General features: G+C 34.5%; 1 protein-coding gene across 3 annotated transcripts in view; it reads right to left on the reverse strand.

Annotated features, from left to right (window-relative positions):
• The window catches only part of ABCA6 (ATP binding cassette subfamily A member 6), an 83,907-nt gene that overhangs the window by 25,911 nt on the left and 36,789 nt on the right, over positions 1-21,207 (reverse strand). For 2 of the 3 annotated variants that reach the window (XM_077163681.1, XM_077163679.1), the window contains 15 exons: positions 18,716-18,774; positions 15,676-15,789; positions 15,116-15,291; positions 14,787-14,906; positions 14,368-14,506; positions 12,973-13,063; positions 12,028-12,167; positions 9,656-9,772; positions 7,660-7,843; positions 7,127-7,293; positions 4,820-4,953; positions 3,299-3,436; positions 1,511-1,618; positions 533-706; positions 212-325 (listed from right to left, as the gene is read on the reverse strand). In XM_077163681.1, the coding sequence (XP_077019796.1) occupies positions 212-325; positions 533-706; positions 1,511-1,618; positions 3,299-3,436; positions 4,820-4,953; positions 7,127-7,293; positions 7,660-7,843; positions 9,656-9,772; positions 12,028-12,167; positions 12,973-13,063; positions 14,368-14,506; positions 14,787-14,906; positions 15,116-15,291; positions 15,676-15,789; positions 18,716-18,774 (1,975 nt within the window). The remainder of the gene's footprint in view (positions 1-211; positions 326-532; positions 707-1,510; positions 1,619-3,298; positions 3,437-4,819; positions 4,954-7,126; positions 7,294-7,659; positions 7,844-9,655; positions 9,773-12,027; positions 12,168-12,972; positions 13,064-14,367; positions 14,507-14,786; positions 14,907-15,115; positions 15,292-15,675; positions 15,790-18,715; positions 18,775-21,207) is intronic. The other variant, XM_077163680.1, reaches the window with a different exon arrangement.

The raw sequence follows: 21,207 nt of genomic DNA on the forward strand, positions 1-21,207 counted from the left end.
ATACATTGAAATAGATAATTATGAGATTGGAAACAGGAAAAAAAATCAGAAATTATAAACACGTGTTATTCTAAACACTGCGGTATAATTTTAAAATACTATCAACTTTCTCCATTTCTCAAGGCAAAAGTGACTGTATTTAATGTTACACTGAAAGTTAGAAAAGAACAGGACTCCATTTTTCTATCTGTTTATATGCATATATACTTACAATATAGGAGCAAAATGACCAAAGTCCACTATTTTTTCTCCTCTTTCTAAAAACAAATGATATCACATATGTGAAGAAGACAAGAGAAGTTGCATAACCAAATGCAAAGACAACCTAAAGAATAAACAAACAATATCAAAGTCAAAAAAGAAAACATTAATGGGGGAAAGTTAAATTACAAATATTTTCATTTTTGGCATGGTTTTATTTTTCATTAATTACAAAATAAAAATTGAAAATGCACTGATTATATAACATATTTTTGCTAAATTTTATTACTAATTACATTATAAAATATGATCTATGTAACGTGTTACTTACCACAGCAAAAACAATTCGACTTGAAACATGAATGAATGAAAACTCTCCTAGGTAGAAAACTAAATGCATTGAAATGAGAATAATAGCGAAGAGGTTAATATCCACCAGCGCCTGCCCACACCAGTAAGCTGAAGGGGAGAGGCCCGAAGCCCACAGCTGGAACTTAGCTTTGTTCTGACGAAAAAGCACAGATATACACAGATTCTGCTGAAGTCCAATACAAACACATTGGAAGATTTTTAAAAAATGAATCTAATCTAATCTTCTACTATTTTAAAATAATTATGCATATACCATTCAGGAACCTGAAGTCTGTACAGTCAGTTCCAAAAAGATAGCAATTTTTTTTCTTTCTTTTTTTTTTTTTTTGGCATGGCAGGCACCGGGAATCGAACCCAGGTTTCCAGCATGGCAGGTGAAAACTCTTGCCTGCTAAGCTACAGTGCCTTGCCCGATAAAAGACAGTAATTTTTAAAACATTTTATTTTTATTTGATAGGCTAGACTCACACCATCATTTTAACCTATGTGCAATGAATAGAGGAGACCCCATAATGATCAATTGATTCAGCACCTCTGAAAGAAATATTATTTTGTGACTTGAAGGAAATAGTACATTCTCTTTTTGTTCAAATATCCTCTCAAGGAGTTATTGGCTTCAGATGGTGAAGTCTTCAAATTTGTCCTCAATAAATGATTTCCTTTTTTGCAGTTATAAAATAATGTTGCTGAAAGTTTTAAAATATTTTCAATTTTGCAGTTTCCATAATCTCTGCAAAAATTACTGTACTTTCCCTGTGATTTTGAAATAAAAAGTATTTTGTTTTTATAGATAAATTTTCTGACTTGTGCATACTATATTATCTAACTTAAACATGCTTTAATATTTTTCTCACAGGAAAATAGTCTGAGCATATTAACATTCCAAATCCAGTTACTGAAGTTCCCATTATTTCTTTTAATTTCCACGTTTTCTTACTTTGTAATCGCTGACACTGCTCATGGCGATGTAAGGAAAAACGCTGCATACAACCAAATACAAGAACATGGAGCCTTCCGGAAGCCCAGTCAAGGTCATTATATGATGCTGCAAATATAAAAATGACTTTAGTGAATATTTTTGAATGAACCAAATACTAACAATCATAAGGAATAATATGCTTTTTGAAATCCTGAAAAATCAAAATCAGAGTGTGTCTAGTCCATCAACATCTAAGCATGGAGGTGAGATTTTTGGTAATTTAACATGAGATTTCAACTTCCAGAATAAAGAGAATTCAAAATAACACAGATTTTAACCCCAGATTTAACAGGTCATTCGGTTCCTGAACAGTATGTCCTTTTCAGCAAACCTGGTGGTGAGTATGTGAAGACTTTGGCAGCTGGGTGGGTATGTTCTGAAGTACAGATGTTAAAAGGAAGCTCAGGTGCCAACGACTCCATCTCCAAGGAGAGCAACTTGAAATCACTACCCACAATCAGCATCAGTCTAACACCAGGCCTATATCCTACCTCCTGGATATAGCCTGTACCAAAGTAATTCTCCAATTCCCAGCGATTATTTATGTCATTCAAGGCTACTTCTAGCCTCCCTGGAGGTGTCATTGGGGGGCACAAAGAACAGCCATTGGTGCCTTAGCCGACTCTGATCCTTAGCAAATGGGTAATGGCATGAGGACCCTTAAAGCAGAAGATGAGTTAACACCTTCCTCTGTTCCTGCTACTTGCTGGTTCTGCTTTCTCTCTTGCTGGCTACTGAGAGTTCCCTGGAACTCTCCTGTGCATTCCTTCTTTAACTTACAGATTTACATATCCATTGCTAGCCTCTCAAATTTATTCCATCACCACATTTCCCATCACCTGCAGACTATATCTGCACCTGGGCATATTGTCAGCACCACCAGTACAATGAGGCCAAAACTGAACTCAATGCCTTTGTCAAAAATTGGGCTTCCCTTTTATGACTGTTCCATTGCTAATTCCCCCTATTGCCCTTCCAATGTCCTGGCTTGAAGCAGTTGGAACAAGTTCTGAGAGATCCCTTTTGGTATCAGTCAGGGTCTAACCAAAAATTACAACCACCTCAGTACTTAAAACAGAAATTAATCATGATGAAGAACCACTGTCACTCCTGAAATAGAGGAACAAAGGAAGGAGACGACACTCCTGGAGCCCAGGATACAGCACTCCTGATCTCCTCTTTCCCAGCAGAGCTTCCCCTGGTCTAAACCCAGCCTATAACCAGCTGTCACAGAATCCTGGATGCAGCCTATGTGAATCGGAACTTTCTGCAGATAGATGTAGAGCAACTGTTGTAGGCAAAGGAATGAATCAGAAAAGTAAATGGGCACAGAATTGGCACATTCTCCTCCATATTTAGCTAGCCTACTATCCATTTAGTTCATGGAGGGATAGTATATACACAATATATGAAATTCTAGAGCTAAGTTATTTATGTATCTGATTTCCAATTAAATACACACACGCCCACACACACTCCCTAATACACGTATTCAATCAATATTTATAATTTTGCAGAAGAGTCACTAGCAGAACATGATAGACTATTGAAGACTCTGAACAGTCTTTGATAACAACTTACCAGGAAAAAATCATATTTTGCTAGATACAATTTGCTTTAAATGTTAGGACAAAATAATAATTTTAGTATTAACAACAAATTTGTAATACTTAAAAGTCAAAGAGGGAAAATATAAGTTACCTGTCAAATTCCTGATTGTTCAGAATGAGCAAATCCAATACTTACAAAAGGCAATGAGCGTCTCACGACTCGAATATATTCTGTTTGATTTAACATTCTAAGTAGCCCATTGCTGATAATATTCATAAGAATAGGAAAACAGTGAAGTCTCTTGGTATTACACACAACTGAAAACTTGTAATCCTTAAAATAAAACAAACAAAACCAAGCAAGATATATATTAATTATAAATCCTTAAAAAGCAATTGCAAGTTTTTGATGCATAAGACCCTAATAGTGACACATTTTAGCTGTGTGACTATCTTCAAATTAATTGATCTTTTTGGGCTTTAGCTTCTGCATCTGTGAAAGGGAATAATAAGTGGGTTGCTACTATTCAATATGGATTTTTACTGATGCAACTATTTTAGATAATTTTGTTCCCGTTTTGCTAATGAGGACATTTCAGCTCACAGAGTTTAAAAGTGGCTGTTACAAGGAGACACTGACACTGAGGAGCAAGCAAAGGTACATTGATCTTCTGAAAAGCAGATAATCATGGGGTTCATAAAAATATTCATGGTAACAGTACTAATGAAGAATTTCACATTTTCTGAGACAACATTTAAATAAGTCAAATTTATGAAAACATTCACGCATTCATCAAGAGGCTCGACATTGGTTAAAACACTACCAATAGTTCCTGAAGTGAATATTTTATATCAGTTAAAAGTAAAGCAGTTTCCCACAGTTGATACAAAGAGATTATATATATATGTATATATATAAATGTGCATATATATATATATATATATATATATATATATATATATATATTGGCATGGGCAGGCACTGGGAATCGAACCCGGGTCTCTGTCATGGCAGGTGAGAACTCTGCCTGCTGAGCCACCATGGCCTGCCCAGATTATATCTTTAATGATGTTATTTAGTTTACTGAGAACTGAATTCAAAGATACATAGTCAAAGCCTGTTTGTTTTTATTTATTTTTGTTTGTTTCTGTTGCAACAAGGAATTAAGAAGTATCTTATTTAATTTGGCTTCTTGCTTTTTGTTGTAATACAAATGAGACTCAAAAATTTTACTTATGATTAGGGTGCAATGTCAATAATCTTGACCCTTGACAGCTCACTATAACTCATACTATTTTACCCAAGTTGAAATCTGTTAAGACAGCAGCCTGAAATCAGAGATTTCATGTGGCCATCAAAATGTCTGATGTCTTTTCTCAATATATCAAAATATTTTGCGGGAAGTTAGGCCCTTCAAATTTTTTATATTCATAATTATATTGATTGATAATTATAAATGCTACTGTTTTATTGAGTTTGAATGATTCAATTAAATTTAGTTACTTTAAAATGTAAAAATTATCTAATTCAAAAAAAGTTAAGATAGAAAATGTTTTACAAAAACTATTTAAACTTCATAGTTCATTCAATGAGCCAAAATGTTTTTCTGAATCGAGTTGGCTTGCCTTTTTGTGGCCTTTTGTTGCAATGTCATGCTTTCTTTTATTTCTGATTTTTAAATTTTTTATATAAGCTAAAACAAGAGACAAAACATACCTTTTTTTGACCAGAAACTATGATAGCTCCATTGTATGAGAGGTCATCAGTGCCATTTCTATTTTCAAAGTCATCTACTTCCAAAACTATATTTTGATGTTTCAATGAGCATATAAAATCTTCAATATTTGATTCTTATATGAAGTTAATAACAGAAGGCCATATAAAAGCAATAACATAAGGGATACAATTTTAAAAACAATCCTCGTGCACAATTTTCAGTGAATATTCATAGAATGTTACATGAAAGCATGGCTTTCTGGACTTCACCATAATAATAATGGCCCATGACACAGAAATCATCTTAGCATCTTCTATTTAGCAAATTTCATGCTGTGATTCATTAGTTTTATAATTAATGGCCTAATTTGGTACAATTAATGCAAGTCAATATGTGCTCATTAAAGGAACTGATTCTATTTTATGACCCTTGGTAAAAATTCATTTGAACTCAATAATTAGTAGAGGTATAATAATTATATGAGGAGAACTTCAGATTGTCCAGCCTAAAACAGTAGATGAGAAGACTCTCCTTTCTCTTTTAATCCTTTCAAACAACATGAAAGTAAATATATGTATATATGGGTTAATACATATATTTTATATATATATCACATAAATATGTGTTAATGAATGAAAAATGTGCCATCAGCAAACTAAAGTTTTTTATGTGCCCCCCAAATCAAGAAAGTAGATAAACTTGTTTGACCAAAACAAAAGCTGAGTAAACTCACAGCCTAGGGCACATAGGAGCAAATGATTACAAAGATAAAGCCGATTACCAGGATATCTCAAACTCAGAGTGAACAAACAGGGCCAAAGTTGGCGCTGACACTGCAGCTAGGGTCTTAGTTGGGTCATCAGTACACCTGGAACAGGATGACCAGTCAGGCCTTGCCGCCTGGTCCACAGGAATCAAGCAGCAGCTTCCGTAACCCTCAAGGTAGAAGTTCCCACATTTACTTTCTAAGAGAAGTGAAGAACTACCTCAGGAGGTCATTATCTGGTGAAAACAACAAGGCAGGATCTGAAGGGGCTCTAGACAATTAGAAAGACAGGACAGGAAGGAGAAAAAAAGGAGAGACCCTTTTTTTTTTTCTTTTTGTTTGGCCTCTAAAATGGGGGTCAGTCTAGACAGACTCAGAGCGGGCTCTGGGGTTGGCAACTCAAGGCCAGGTCCCAGAGAGTTAGAACCAGCTGTCCTCCCCCACCACTGCCGCCACTAAGTAGGACAGGGATGCACATAGGAAATAAGGTTTCCGTCACCCTGGAGCAGCTACATGCCCTGCTCGCTCTCCAGTCACCTGAGGTAGACGACCATAAGGGTGCCCCACATTCATCCAGGCAAACATGAACATCCACCAATTATCAGATTTTGAGAAAAGAGGAACAGGATGGTATGAGAGTCTCAAATTTAATAACGAAATACCTAACAGTTGATAACAGAGAAAAAATAAATCTTAGAGTTAGCACAGTTATACTATTCTCAGACTGACTAGAGAGGCAAAGACATACATGAAAAAAATTAAAATAAAAACAGCCTAATAGGTAAAGAAACCATTTAAATCTTGGAAATTAAATGTACAATTAACAAGACTTTCATTTTAAAGAGTAAGTAAGATTTACATTCTAAAATCCAAACAGGAAGCAAGGAGGAGAAACAGAAATTGTTTAATAGGAGACACCTACAACCCTGAATCGCAAATGTATATGAAGAAGGACATCCAGGTAAAATGATAGGTCACCTACTCTGATATTATTTTTAATGCTTTAATCAGAAACCTAAAGGCTTCATTTTCAAAGTTCCATAAATGGTTAGACAAACCAATTGCTCATTGTTTGGGATAGAAAGACCGCAGGCACAAAATTGTCTTAAGGAAGCATCCTGGATTCTTTTGGACTTCATGGAAGAGCATGGGGAACAGGGGCGCCATCTTTACACGGTAATCATGGCCTATTATATTTGTACACAGGTTAAGCTATAACAGAGAGGTCTCAAAATAGAGTGGTTCAGCCAAAATAGAAACTTCTTTCTTTCTCACATAATGGCTTAGAACAGGCAGGTGGAAGGGTGGAAAGGCACTACAAGATTGTATAGTGACACAGGTTCCTTCTATCTTATTGTTTCAGCACCCCCATTATCCTCAAAATCAGAACAAATGTTATATACTGTTCCTCATAAGTGTTTTCTATAAATAAAGTTCAAATACGCATTTTCTTCTTTTATGAATTGCTTTCTCCTTCCCAAGCATGTGCTATTTAACAGTAAAAATAATGAATTTCTGGATTTAGGTGTTATCTGTTCACCTGTCTTATTGATGATCAGTAGGCTAGTGTGGGAGTCTCTGGAGAGTTGTCCAGGAGAGAGGAAATACAATTCAGGTTTAAATTCCCAATCGCTCCTTTGAGATAATACAGCATAAAATATCTTTTCCACAATCAAAGGGAATACTGCAATTCCAAGCACCAATAATCTAACAATAAAGAAAAATTACCATATGAATCTAACAATTTTATTTATTCAGTCAGTCATTCACAAATATTTGTTGCATGCCAATTCCATCTATGCCAGTCACGATTCTAGGTGCCATGATCATGAAAGGCATATATTAGCAGGACACAGTACTAAAAGGCACCGCTCTATTAATCAGGCTATCAAACTATAAAACTAAACACACAAACACTAAAGCAGCAGCATTATCAATGTCAGTAAAATCAAATGCTTCTTTTATCGGCCAGCATGAATGTTGGGTATGGTGCTCTAGTTCCAAAATTCTCTTCTGGTTGGACTCTGTTTTGAAAATCATTGTCTAGCAAAACCAAAGTACTCTGATACTCACAGGGTCAAGAGTGCTTTCTTTCCACGATTTAACTTTAAGAAACGGAGCCGTGCTATTGCACAGACCTGCAGTCTCCAGAGGGTCATGTCACTTATGGCCTTCTGCATTTCAGGGAGAGAAGAATGAGCTGAGTCCATTTCTTCTAAGCTTCCTGTGTCTCTTAACTTCTCTGCTTGTTCATAATCTATATATATATATACACACACACACATATTATTAATGCCATACTGGGGGCATAGAAGTTTTCTCCGTTTAGCAACATGAAAATTCTTTCTCCTATAACTCAACAACAAAAAGAACAGCAAAGGACTTATATAGACATTCTACAAAGAAAATATGCAAAGAGCCAATAAGTAATGAAAAGATATTCAGCACCAGTGATCATAAAGGAAATGCAAATCAAAACCACAATGAGGTACCACTTCACAACCACTAGAATAACTGTTATTAAAAAAAATATGGAGGAAAATATGGGGGGGGAGTGATGTGGAGAAAATACGAACCTTTGTTCATTACTGGTGGGAAAGTAAAATGTTGCAGTCACTGTGGAAAACAGGTTGGCCATCCCTCAGAAAACTAAACATGACCTAGCAATTCCCCTTCTAGGTATATAACCAAAAGCATTGAGAACAAGGACTTGAACAGAAATTTGCACACCAATGCTCATAACAGCATTATTTACAATAGTTAAGAGGTGGAAACAACCCAATTGTCCCTTGGCAGATGAATGGATAAACAAATGTGGTGTACATATACAAAGGAATATTATTCAGCCATAAACAGAAATGAGGTTCTGATGTATGCTCTAACATGAATGAACTGTGGAGATGTCAAGTTGAATGAAATAAACAATATACAAAAGGATGAATATTGTATGATCTCATTTGCATGAAATAATTGGATTATGAAAAGTCATAAAGTCAGAAACTAAAATACAGTTTACCAGGACCCAGGTGGGTGTAGAGAATGCGGAATTAATGCTTAATGGATACAGAGCTTCTGGTTAGGGTGACGGAAAAATTTTGCGCTAATGGATGGTGGTGATGGCTGCAGAATATTGTGAATGTAATTAATATCACTGAATTGTACATACTTAAGTGGTTAAAATGGAAAATTTGCATTGTAATTATGTCACTTCAATAAAATGTGTTTGAAAATTGTTTTACAATGGCTGTGGTTACAATGCAAGCAATGCAAGAACCAAATTATGTTTATGATGTCTTTATTCAATAAGTCCAGTGATAAAATTGCTTTATTCATATCAAAAAAAGGATGATCTCATTATACCCAATCTTTAAAGAGTCATAGAAAATCCCATATGTAAAAGTAAATTGAAATAAACAGCCTATCATTAATGCTTAAATATCTATAATTGAAATATCAATCACTTAGAAGTATGGGTGTAAGATCACCAGGTTTGTACCTAAATCCCATTTATATGACTCAGAAGTGGTATGATTTGCAGCAAATCACTTAACTGCTCTTGGGTTTCATTCTGTCATCTGTAAAATGGCATCAGTGATACCTATTGGAAAAGCTATTGTGAGATGGTAATGCAATATATTTACACACGGTTCCTGGTGTCTGATACAGAGACTCCATAAATGACAACTCTTATCATTACCACCTGTTAAAATACTAGGAGATAGTCCCAAGCCTTCTCATGAAGACCATAGTAGAATTTTGTATAGTAACAAGCTAAGAGAAAACTTTTATAAGAAATTTCTGCTCAGACCTCATGGCCCTGATTGAGTCTTTCAAACTTGCTAAATTAAGCTGCAATCCTTTCCAGACAAAAATTCTGTAGACTCCAAGAAAGGACCTGTGTGCAGACCTCATAGTGAGGTTAGGAAACAATGACAGCCCTTCCCAAATAGCAGAGTCAAATTTGGAATGAATCACATTCCTTAGTCTGCATCATATACAAGAAATTATAAGTGCTAAACTGATAGGTGATCATTCGGGGATTTTCTATGAATTATACAAATGGTTTTACCTTGTTCAATAGTTGATTTTCCTTCTAGTTTCATGAAGACTTCACTCAGAGTTGACATGGAAATGTCATAAGTCATCACACTCTGGTTGAAATACTTATCAAGATCACTGAAAAGATCTAAGACAACAGGCAGTAACAGAAACATTTGAAAAACTGACATTGATAACTAAATCTTATAAATTTGGCCATTTGTTTTTTATTAGTAAATTAAAAGTTATTTAAAAGATAATGCAGACTATTGTTCAGAAAAATGTATATATTTGGAATATCAGCCAGACTTTGGCCTTATCTTCAAAATATCTTTCAAATCCACCTACTTCTATTTTGCTACTGGCATCACTTTAGCCCAATCACTATCATCTTGTATGTGTACCTCTGAAATGGCCACATCGTTGTTTCCCAGTGTCCATTCTTGTTCCCCTGTATCCAGAATGATCTTTTATATCCAGAGAATAAGTCACACAATACCCCTGCTTAATGACTTTCAACAGTTTCTCAATGCAGTTAAAAATCAAAGTGCATGCCACAGCCTCGAAGACTCCAAATGAACAAGTCGCTATCTGTCCCTATAGCCTGCCTCATCCATTCTCTTCCCTCACTCATTGTACTCCAGACAGCCCCTTTTCCCTCTGCTTATAATGCTTTTGACCATTTCTTCTTGTGGCCTTCTGTGACCACTCTACCTAAATGTCAACCTGACACCAACCATCACTCTAAATTGCATGACCTCATTTATTATTTGATTGTACAACTGGATCACATGCATGCATGTTATTATGCATGTCCATCTCTTCCAATCAATGAAATGTAGGCTCCATGAAAACAGGGCATCAATGTCTTATTTACTATTGTTTCCCTAATGCCTTGGGTAGTGCCATTTATATAAAGGGCATCCAACAAACATTGATTGTGACTGTCTTCCATGGGTATACTTGGGTGCAGATGCAAGCTTCTAGGAGAAGCCCCTCACATGCCATATCTACATCTGGAGGGGTGACAGCCCAGAAACATTTTTAAGGGGAATTAGATGGGTGAGCTCATGAAACACTATGTCCCTTCATGGCCTGCACATAGTGTGCAGGGGCCTGGAAGTTTCTTTATGTCCTGATGAAGAGATGCAAGGGTTAAGTGCATCATCGGACATGTGAAGACCTGGGGTTTACATAAAAGGCTGTCATGGGCTGAGAGGTCAACTCCAGGGACTTTGGCTAAATAATACATACCAGTGATATTAATAGCATATAACTCTCTATCTCCCCTCCTCAATTAAAAGGGATAACTGGCCTCATTTGAGCATTAGTTCAAGAAACAGAATAACATATAGTAGGCCATGGACTTGAGGATGCCATCTTCCACACTACCAAAAATGCCATAAAAAGCTGCCATATTGTGGTGGGGCTAAAATATGAATTCCTGAGCATCTACCTAAGGAGACTGTGTTACCAAAAGAAACTGCTTAAATCAGGCCTGAAGGGAGTTAAATCTTTAATACGTTTCATGCTTAAACTAAAAGGAAACTGTTTAATCAGAAGAACTCTAATACGCTTCCTCATATGTATCATAGGGAAAATTATAGCACCACCTCCTAAGATACTTAGGAGGACTAACTACGTCAAAATACAGAACTCATAAGAACAGTGCCTGGTACATAATAAGCATTTACAAAGAATGAGTACTAGGATTACTTATAAACCAAATCCAAGGTTGGTAGCACTGCACAGCTAGCTGAGACCGCATGTTGAACATTTTTTTTTAGGATAAACAAAGTACATCTTTAGTTGCAAAATCAATACAAACACAATTTTATTAAAATACAAAAAGAATATATATCAGATTTCATTGATGCCCTACCTACATCTGTTCTATATTCACCACCATACAGCAAACCTCTGTATCAAGAACATTTCCCTGGGAATATTTCATGGCCTCATATATATGCGAAGCTCATGTTCCGAGCCAGCTGGAAAGCTCAGAAAGTTAATGCTCCTGGGAGTAATGACAGATAGGGAATAGTGAGTAAACATCCCAGCTTCCTCACGCCTCTGGTGGCATAATCTAAGCCTACTTACTTATTTATTACTGTAATCAATGTGATTACACCTCAACTGTCCACTTTAGTGATCTGTTTGATAATGTTTGATTTCCTTCCCTTTCCTGTTTCATGTCCCCACTTTTCTGCTGGTACCTCCAGGTATCAACTACCAAATAAATTAACTGCATTCAGTCCTCATTTCAGGTCTGCTTCTTAGAGAAACCAACTGAAGACAAAATCCAAATCCATTAAGCAATGAAACCTATAATATTAATGTAATATTTACTAATATTAATAATTGTTCCCAAATTTCATTCAAATGTGATCATATTTAAATTACCTGGAAATTTATTTGTTCTCTCCAAAGGCAAAGTATATACAAGTTTTTCTTCATTTTTTGTTTTCAGTGTAGCATCAGGTACATGGTGATTAATGAAGGATGTTATTTTTTCTGGATCACATAATTCATTTATGCACAAACTAATGTTTAAAAGAGAAGACAAACGATTTTAATTTTCTCCACCAATGAAGAGATTTTATTGAATATCTTGCCTTTGAGTACTACTTTACTTGACTTTATGGACCAAGTAAAATGAGTAATAATAAGTGGTAATGTCATAGGATTGAATATTCTTATGATCTACATGTAGAAGATATATAAACTCAGAACAACTACAAATATACAAACAAATCCATAATGTTACTCAAACTATATACCAAGTATGTGGATATATGAGAACTATATTCCAGAGGGAGATGAGAATATTAGGTAAAAGAGATTTATTATCATACTAGCCTATATAAAGATCAGAAATCAGTAGACAGCAAGGAAATTTGGCCCACATCCACATTTTGTTTAGCCATAGGGTTTAATATTTTAAAAAATATTTTAGCCTAAACATAAACTTTCTTGAAATCATTTGGCTTTTTCCCAAGAAAGAATGAAAACTTACAGGATTAAATGGATCACCAGAGAAAATCAGCAAGTCAAAAGAAAGAAGAGATTTATGCCACATAGAGAAGCTATCTAAAAATGGGGTACATGAAGAAGTTCTGCTTTAGACAGTCTGTTTCACTTTATGTTGAAATTTGATCTATCATTAGCAGTAGTAAAGTTACAAGGAGGCAGGAAAGCCAGAAAAGCATTTGGGAAACATTGATGAGTCCAGTATGGCAGAGATGAAGCATAAGGTCAGTTGTCCTTCACGTAATCCATACATTATATACTTTTTTGATATACCAATATTGAAAACATATACATCTGTTCTATCCTCAAAGACTGTACCTTAAGTGATATCCAAGACCCCATTTTCTCTTCAGAAAGAGTGAAGAGCCTGCACACTTCATTCTACCATCAGACATGATCACTTTTCTATCTGAGTAAAAAGAAGCAAGAAAAAGTATATTAGGAGTCATATCTACCTTCTTTAGAAAATACAGATGAAGAGACAATGCTCAAATTTCCAAGTGGGCAGTGCTCTATGAGGTATAACCCTAACTAATGTTCATTTTAAATTGATGCAACCAAATGAACTCAGGAATTCCAGTCTATTTTTGTGCCTTCTAATATTTTCTGGAAAAAAAAGAAACACAAATTACATGGGTAATTCTCTCTTCTGGATGCTAAAGAATCAGTGGACATTTTCAACTATATATATATATTGAAAATTATATATATATATTTAGCAACAAAAACCTCTTTTTTTTCCAACTACAGATACAGAAGTTTGTATGTTTTGCAAATATTGCATCAATGCAACATTTCTATCTACAGCACCTTCTGTTCTAATAGCGTGTAAACATAGGTGTGGAACTACAGTGCAATGTTGGCTCATCAAGGATCCACCTTGCATACACTCATTACTTAAAGAAACAAAATAATCAGTCAAACCAGACTATTTTTGTCAAGGCAATTTTCATAATAGATGGATAGTTTTTCTCAAAAGACAAAATTTCGTTAGTACATACGTAATCATAACAGTAATGTCTCCAAATAACTCCCAGTGCTCCAATTTGGGGTTAATTCAGCTTGACCCAGGAATTAGGGAGAGAGCCCCTCAACATGGCTTTAAATTAGGGAAGCACATTGACATCGTCAGTACTTGAGAGTGAACCCCGCTGCCCCTAGATCTCCCTGCTTCCCTAAGGACGAAAGTAACAATGGGTGAAATGGGATTCTTTCCTTTATAAGACTTAAACAATAAACTCATAATGGCCATTTGGCAAAATGAGGGCCATTCTATTTCTGCTCAATCTTTGAAAATACCATCCACTGCCTTAAAAGTTACAGCTTCTCCAGATGTGATACTCATATGCAGTTTCATAAAAGAAAAATTGTAATCTATTAGGTTAAATTATAATATATATATAATTTATATATATAATATAATATATATAATATATATAATTTAATATATACTAAAGGAGATTTGATGTTTAAATTAATTGATAGCTGATATGATAAAAGGAAATCACATTTTTTTTATTAGTGTATACACCCTAGCAAATATACAGCTGGCAAAGCACTCCACAGTGGGATTAGAATCCTTTTGTCCACAGGACTATTATAGAGTATAAGAGCCTCCAGGTGATGAGACCACGGCTCTTGCCCTGGGAATAAACATTCTTTCCCAACTTCCCAAATTCTTGAGTGGAATAGTGAATTGAAACCAGCAATTACCAGCCAGGATGTCAGCCTCATCTACAAGCTTGGTACTGAAAAGAGTCACGCAGTTTGCCTTATGTTCCTTCAGGAAGTTCCATACTCGGTGCCTTGAAAAGGGATCCAATCCAGCAGTTGGTTCATCTAATAGCAAAACCTACAGAGGATAAAGATATACAAAATATGTCTTTCTTCCATATGAACTTTCTCTACATGATAACATGGAAAACAACCAAACCAAATCAAACAAATCAAAACTATCCAACCATTTATTTCCAATATATTTTATTTCATAGTTATCCATAGTGGTTTCTCTGTAAACCTAATGCCAGCAGATACATTACAATGGAAGTCCTACTTCTTTTAGTAGTAAAAGAAGAGCTTAACTTTTTATTGATAGTCAATCTACATTTCTTCCCATGCATAATATCACTTACTTGAGGGGCTCCTAAAACGGCAATCCCAAAGGTCAGCATTCTTTTCTGTCCTTCACTTAAATTTTCAGCAAGGTTATCCTGAATGTTTTGCATGTCCAATTCCAATAAAATTCTTTCTACCTATCCAAGAAATTTACAAAGCTTGAAATATGAAATGATTCATATTGTACAAATTTAACTTCCCATTAAATAATAGATATTTTTTCTAGGATCTCTTTGCCTAAATTTTATTCAAAGCAGGGCAGGTAAATCACCAAAGGGGATTCTGTGCTCATAATTTAACTTGGTAAATGGCTGGCAGTTCAGTGAATCCAAGCATGCCCATATACCTCTTTTTCCACTTCCTCTGGATGAATGCCTCTTATCTTAGCAAACAGCCTGAGGTTCTCCTTGACAGTAAGTATGTCAAATTGCACATTGAATTGAGGACAAACACCGGTGATCTTTCTGATTTCCTCCAAGTCTTGCATTTCAGAGAGATTTCTATTATAGATGGTAACTGATCCTAAGAACAGAAGTAAAAAAAAAAAAACATGCAATACATTTTATTAATACATAGAGATCTTATTCAAGAAAATATTGGCATATATTCACAATTATCTAAATTCTGACTTCATAATTTAACTACTGATTTTTTAACATAAATATCAGTGGTCAGAGTAATGTACACTCTCCATGGAATATCATATAAAATGGCATAGAAATGATAGTGACTTTCACAAAAAAGTAGGAAATATGAAATATATTCTAGGTGATGTGATTCTGGGAAACAACTTTAAATAAAGATTATTTTATCTCAACTAAACAAATTTAAAGCTTAAAATGAAAGACATTTACTTAGCCTTATATTATCAAACATCTTGCCTTTTAGAAATTTCTATTTACTCACCTTCTGTTGGAACAGATAATCCATTAAGGATGTTTAGCAGTGAAGATTTGCCAGCTCTGCTGTGACCCAGAATTGCTGTGATTTGACCTTCATATATGTCAAAGATCAAGCCTGCTTTTAGAATAAAATATTAAAATTATAAATCAGAGGGCATTATACACTGATTGATCTTAAAAATGGGACAAGACAATTGATTTTAGTTGTATTTCTCAATCATTATGTATTAAAATATATAATATTCAATATTCTCCTACCTGCCAAAATAATATGCTTATGGTAGAATATTTTAAAAATAAATTCAATAATTTAAGAGAATAAATTATCATAAAAGTAACATTGTGATACACTTATTTCCAGTATGCATGCATGTACATTTTTGAATAGGCAGATATATAGTTATAAAAGCCGATCATATTTTATTATTTTAGTATGTATTTTCAAATATTAAATTATAGACATTTTTGATTACATGAATTACCTGCTAAAATGTATTCACAAATCATTTATATTCCTTCCTTTGCCCATTTTCCTATTCTCTCATTATAAACATCTTGCATTTATATCAATAGAAGTATTATTTAGGTAAGAATCTTTTGAGGTACTTTTTTTTATTTCCTTGCATTGCAAAAAAATGAAAGCCAAACTTCATTATAGAAAGTTGTTGGACAGAGTAAGATAAAATTCTTAAGAATCTTATGACATTATATCTGATCACTATATCTATATTAGATCCTTTCATTTAAATTACATGACATATCTTTAAAACATTATTAAAATTAATAACTGAGTTAAAATTCCAGTTCCTCAATTTCCTATGTGGATGATTTTTGGATAAACTAAGCTTTCTGAAGTTTGTTTTTCTCCTCAATAAAATGTGCTAGTAATAATAACTAGATATAAAGAGAAAAGTCTTCTGATTGTAATACAACTCAAAGTCCTCACTTATAATTTGACCGAAAGATTCAAAGCACTACTTAAAAGAATAAACTCCAATAACTATGAAAAAATTAAAGTAGAGTAAGAAACTGTTCTTGGTTTACCAAATAGTAAAATATATTGGAGAACTATAATAATTACTGGTGCAAGGCAAAGTAATCAATGGAATAGAAAAGAAGCTTAAGTGCACCAAAGTAAAACATAAATGAGGAATAATAAAATGACCTTCCAAATTCAATAGAAAGATGAATTATTTAATAAACAATATCAAGACAACTCATTTCAAAATTTATATTGTTGTTTTTAAATGAAAAATACACAGGGTTTTCCAGAGTAAGGGAAAAGCAACCCTACCTATATCAGAACTGACTTTATTCACTGGAAAAATGAAAGATAAACCTCAGTATCCTCTTGTGTAAAATGGGGGTGATATTAAATGTATTAAATGAATTTAAATGAAAAAAGACCCATGCAAATCCCTTAGCATATTTCTTAGTACATAGTAAGTACTCAATAAACTGTTTATTGTTACTATTATTATTTTTTATGCACTGCTGGTGGGAGTGAGCATTTTTTAAACTTTGGAGGAGAGTGATTTGAACTTTTAATCAAGAATATTAAAAAATGTTCCTTTGAATAATTCAGCTACTGAGTAATTCTGCTTCTAGAAATCTATACTTAGGAAATAACTAATGGCCTTTACAAAGATTGAATAAAACTGCTTATTCTAATGTTTCTTATGTAGTAAATAATTGAAAATAAATTGAATTTCATACACTAGTTTATTAGGTAAGTAAATCATAGTTATCCATGCAATGAAATGTTATCAACCATTGAAAAGTAGGCTATAGATGAAGTATTTCAAAGTTGCGTCCCCAAAGTTGCCATGGGGACTAGCTACATAGGAAGAAGGCTGAAATAGTTCAGCTCAAGATATTCCACCCTAGATGTACACGTGGTTCAGTGGTAGAATGCTCACCTTCCATGCCAGAGACCCAGGTTCAATTCCCAAGCCATGTACCTGCCCCCTGGCCCCCTACCCTCCACCACAAAAAAAGATCTCCCACCCTTATTTCCAAAATAGCAATTCCATTTTGTTCTCTTTCATATATACTGTTTCATGTATTGATGTTCCATGTTTAAGGTACTATTATTTTAAAACTTGAAAAATCCTTGAAGTTTAAGATTATTGGTAAGTGAAAAGGTGGTTTCTAATTTGGTCTGTGAAATTGAAATCATAAATTGAAAATGTCTTGGTTAAATTTAAAGAAAGAAACTGTGGATCTAGAGGGTATTTGATGAGAATTACCTGGAAAGAAAATAAACTTAAATGACCCTAATACAAGAAATTCTCAAAATAAAGACCTAATCTCAAAGAATTAAGTAACATTGGGTTACAGGATGTTTCATTTGTTAGAAAATAAAAACAATTTAAACTAAATAGATAGGGATGTCTATTTAACCTTTGTAAAGGTTCTTGACTCTTCTTGTTAATTTTTCTTGTAAAAATATTGTTAATTCTCCCTAAAAATCATTATTAATAAAAGCAAGCGGTCTTCTACGAAATGTAAGTCAACTTTGATGCTTGCAGTTTGTTACACTTTATGTGTTAAAATAGTTAGCATCAAACTATGTTTGTTCATTCGAAATTATGATTAATTTGTCATAGGAGATTGACTTTCGAAATTGAATTCATTATCAATGACTTTACTCACCTTGTTTTATTAACTTCGCCAGTATATACAAACTTTCTAAATTCTTTTGCTAGTATACAAACTTGTCAGACTTTTTAAGTCTAGCAGTGCTTCTCCCCTCACAGTGTAAATAAAATAAAATAGTGCTTTTAATATATTTATCCTTTTTAAAAAACTGAAATCATACTGTTTCATTGCATGATACAGTTTTTGCAAATTAATAGATCCATTAAATACCTGGAGGGATTACACAAGGTCTTAATCATGATTATTTTCAAAATAAAGAAAATATGGAGTTACATTGCTGACATTCCTTTTTTTATTTATCTATATTTTCAACTTTTTCAGGTTAAATTTTCCTATTTTTGTAATAAAAAATAATGGAACAAAATTATTTTATTATTCTTTACCTTTCAGCGCTTCCACTTTTCCAGACTTCTCTTTATATTCTTTTCTAACATTTCTGATCCTGAAATAACAAAAGAGGTGCTTACTCAGCCAACACAGAAATAAATAGAGCATAGATCATGAACAACCCTAGATATAGTCAACCTCATTTTATATGAAGCAAGGAATGCTGCAGCAGTGCCCTTTGACCTCAAAATATGGTATAATCAACCTACTCTGAAAGACAAAAACTCATTTTCAATTGATCATTTGCCCTGGGACGGAAAACAAAAAAGTGTCTCCAGAAAGTTACAATTAAACTACTAGTTTTTCTTAGAAAAGTAGGTATGTCTGTAATTATCGTATTTTTCCCTAGTCATAGATTGCGTGGTGCTCTTTTCCTCAATTAAGACTAGTGTTTTTGCCTGAGCTCTGTAACCATCATCTCCCATCCCCTACCAGCCTTGTTCTTCAGTCAGATCCTCTGTTCCTTTCATCTTTTATAGTTTTTTCCTAATGGCTTCTACTTGGTTTCTAACTCTGCATTAGATACAATCGAACTTCTCTCCTTATCCTAGTGAATTCTCAAAATAGTAATGTAAATATGCGGTTTCCACTGCTTCGCCTCTCACTTCCTCTTCGTTCAATTACACTCTGGCTTCCAAACCTACCACTCTGCTGAACCTCTTCTTAATGGAATCATTGGTGAATTCCTAATTATCAACAGCAAACATGTTTCCGTCCTTACTTCCTGGATTACGGGTCACTATTGATGATGTCTTCCTTTTTGAAATGTCTACTATCAAGGTGATATTCCACTGTATTGTTTTTTTCTGACTGTTCTAATTGTTTCTTCTCAGTTTCCTTATACATTCCTCTTCTTCCACCAGACATTTAAATCTTGATCTTCTACCAGGATCCCTGAATTTAGTGTGGATCTTCTCATTCTATACCCTCTCAATGTGTTATTCATTCTCAACATTTCAACACCAACTACTTTCCTACTGTGGCAAGCAATTGAGGAGAGTTATTTCAGTAATGCAGCCGAAAGCTTTAATGAAAAGGCCTTGCATCAGATGACTTTCTTTCCCTGGTTTGTCAGTGACCCTAAGCCCCCACCTTAGTGAAGATCCAGCCCAGAGACAAGCTGCCCAGAGTCAACATTGCCCAGATTACCCTTGGAGAATAGGGAGAGTGGTGTTTAAGAGAAGGTATTTAACTGTCTTTCCTTGGTCATAGGCAGTGATAGAAAAACAAAGAGAAGTACTGTTTTTGGATCTTTACGAGTAACTTAAAGATTTTCTTAGAAGATTGGATCTGAAAATTATTGTAATTTAAATAATATATAATTTTATTTTTGGTCCTTGTGCCATTTGAATCTATTGTGTACCCCAGAAAAGCCATGTCCTAAAATACTCATTCAGTATAGCTGGGTGGAATATTTTTCATTGTTTCCATGGAGATGTGACCCACCCAACTGTGGGTGGTAATTTTTGATTAGATGGTTTCCATGAAGATGTGTCTCCACCCATTCAAGGTGGGGTTGCTTACTGGAGCCTTTTAAGAGGGAACCATTTTGGAAAAAGCTTGAGAGTCACCAGAACCAACAGAGCCCATGCAGCCAGGTACCTTTGGAGATGAAGAAGGAAAACACCCCTGAGGGAACTTCATGAAACAAGAAGCTGGGAGAAAAAGCTAGCAGACTTTGTCATGTGCCCTCCCAACTGAGACAGAAACCCCAAACTTCACTGGCCTTTCTTGGGTGAAGGTAACCTCTTGTCGGTGCCTTAAGTTGGACATTTTCATAGCCTTAGAACTGTACACTTGCAACTTGATAAATTCCCCTTTTTAAAAGTCATTCCATTTCTGGTATACTCATTCTGGCAACAAACTACAACAGTTTTTAACTGGTAAAGAGTGAATTCAGGCATTGGAATTGAGGTGTGTTTTTTTAGGTGGGTGGGGGATTATTCTTCTTTTTGCGTTTCTCTTTTGAGTAGATGTGTTCCATATAGCTGCTATCCTCATAACTGGAGGAATGGACCTATTGCCCCTCTTAGAAAGCTTAGCAGAAAATAGTCCGGATTAGAAGGATGAAACAGATGTGTTTGGACATATGCTGTTAGACTTAAAAATAAATCTTCCTCTTCCTAGCTGTGGTTCCCATTTTTATTCATCTTTCATTGCCTCCTGGTATCCCAGCAGTAGACAGAGGTTAAAACACAGATCTGGAGCTAGACCATACGGATTCCAATCCCAAATCTTCCATTAATTCTATGTAAAATCTTGGGCAAGATTCTTAGTCTTTCAGTACTTTGTTTCCTCATTTGTAAAATGGGGAAAATAAAAGTATCTGATCATAAGCTTTCTTTGAGAAGTAAGGGCATGTCTGGTATATGTGTGCATTAAATGAGCATCTGCTAAACAAATAAATAGTTAATGTATGATGCTCTGATTCTCTAACTTTAATGCACATAAATCTAAAGGGCTCTTTCTAACCTACAAATTCTTGAAT

This window comes from Tamandua tetradactyla, chromosome 6 (assembly GCF_023851605.1).
Source record: "Tamandua tetradactyla isolate mTamTet1 chromosome 6, mTamTet1.pri, whole genome shotgun sequence".
NCBI lineage: Eukaryota > Metazoa > Chordata > Mammalia > Pilosa > Myrmecophagidae > Tamandua > Tamandua tetradactyla.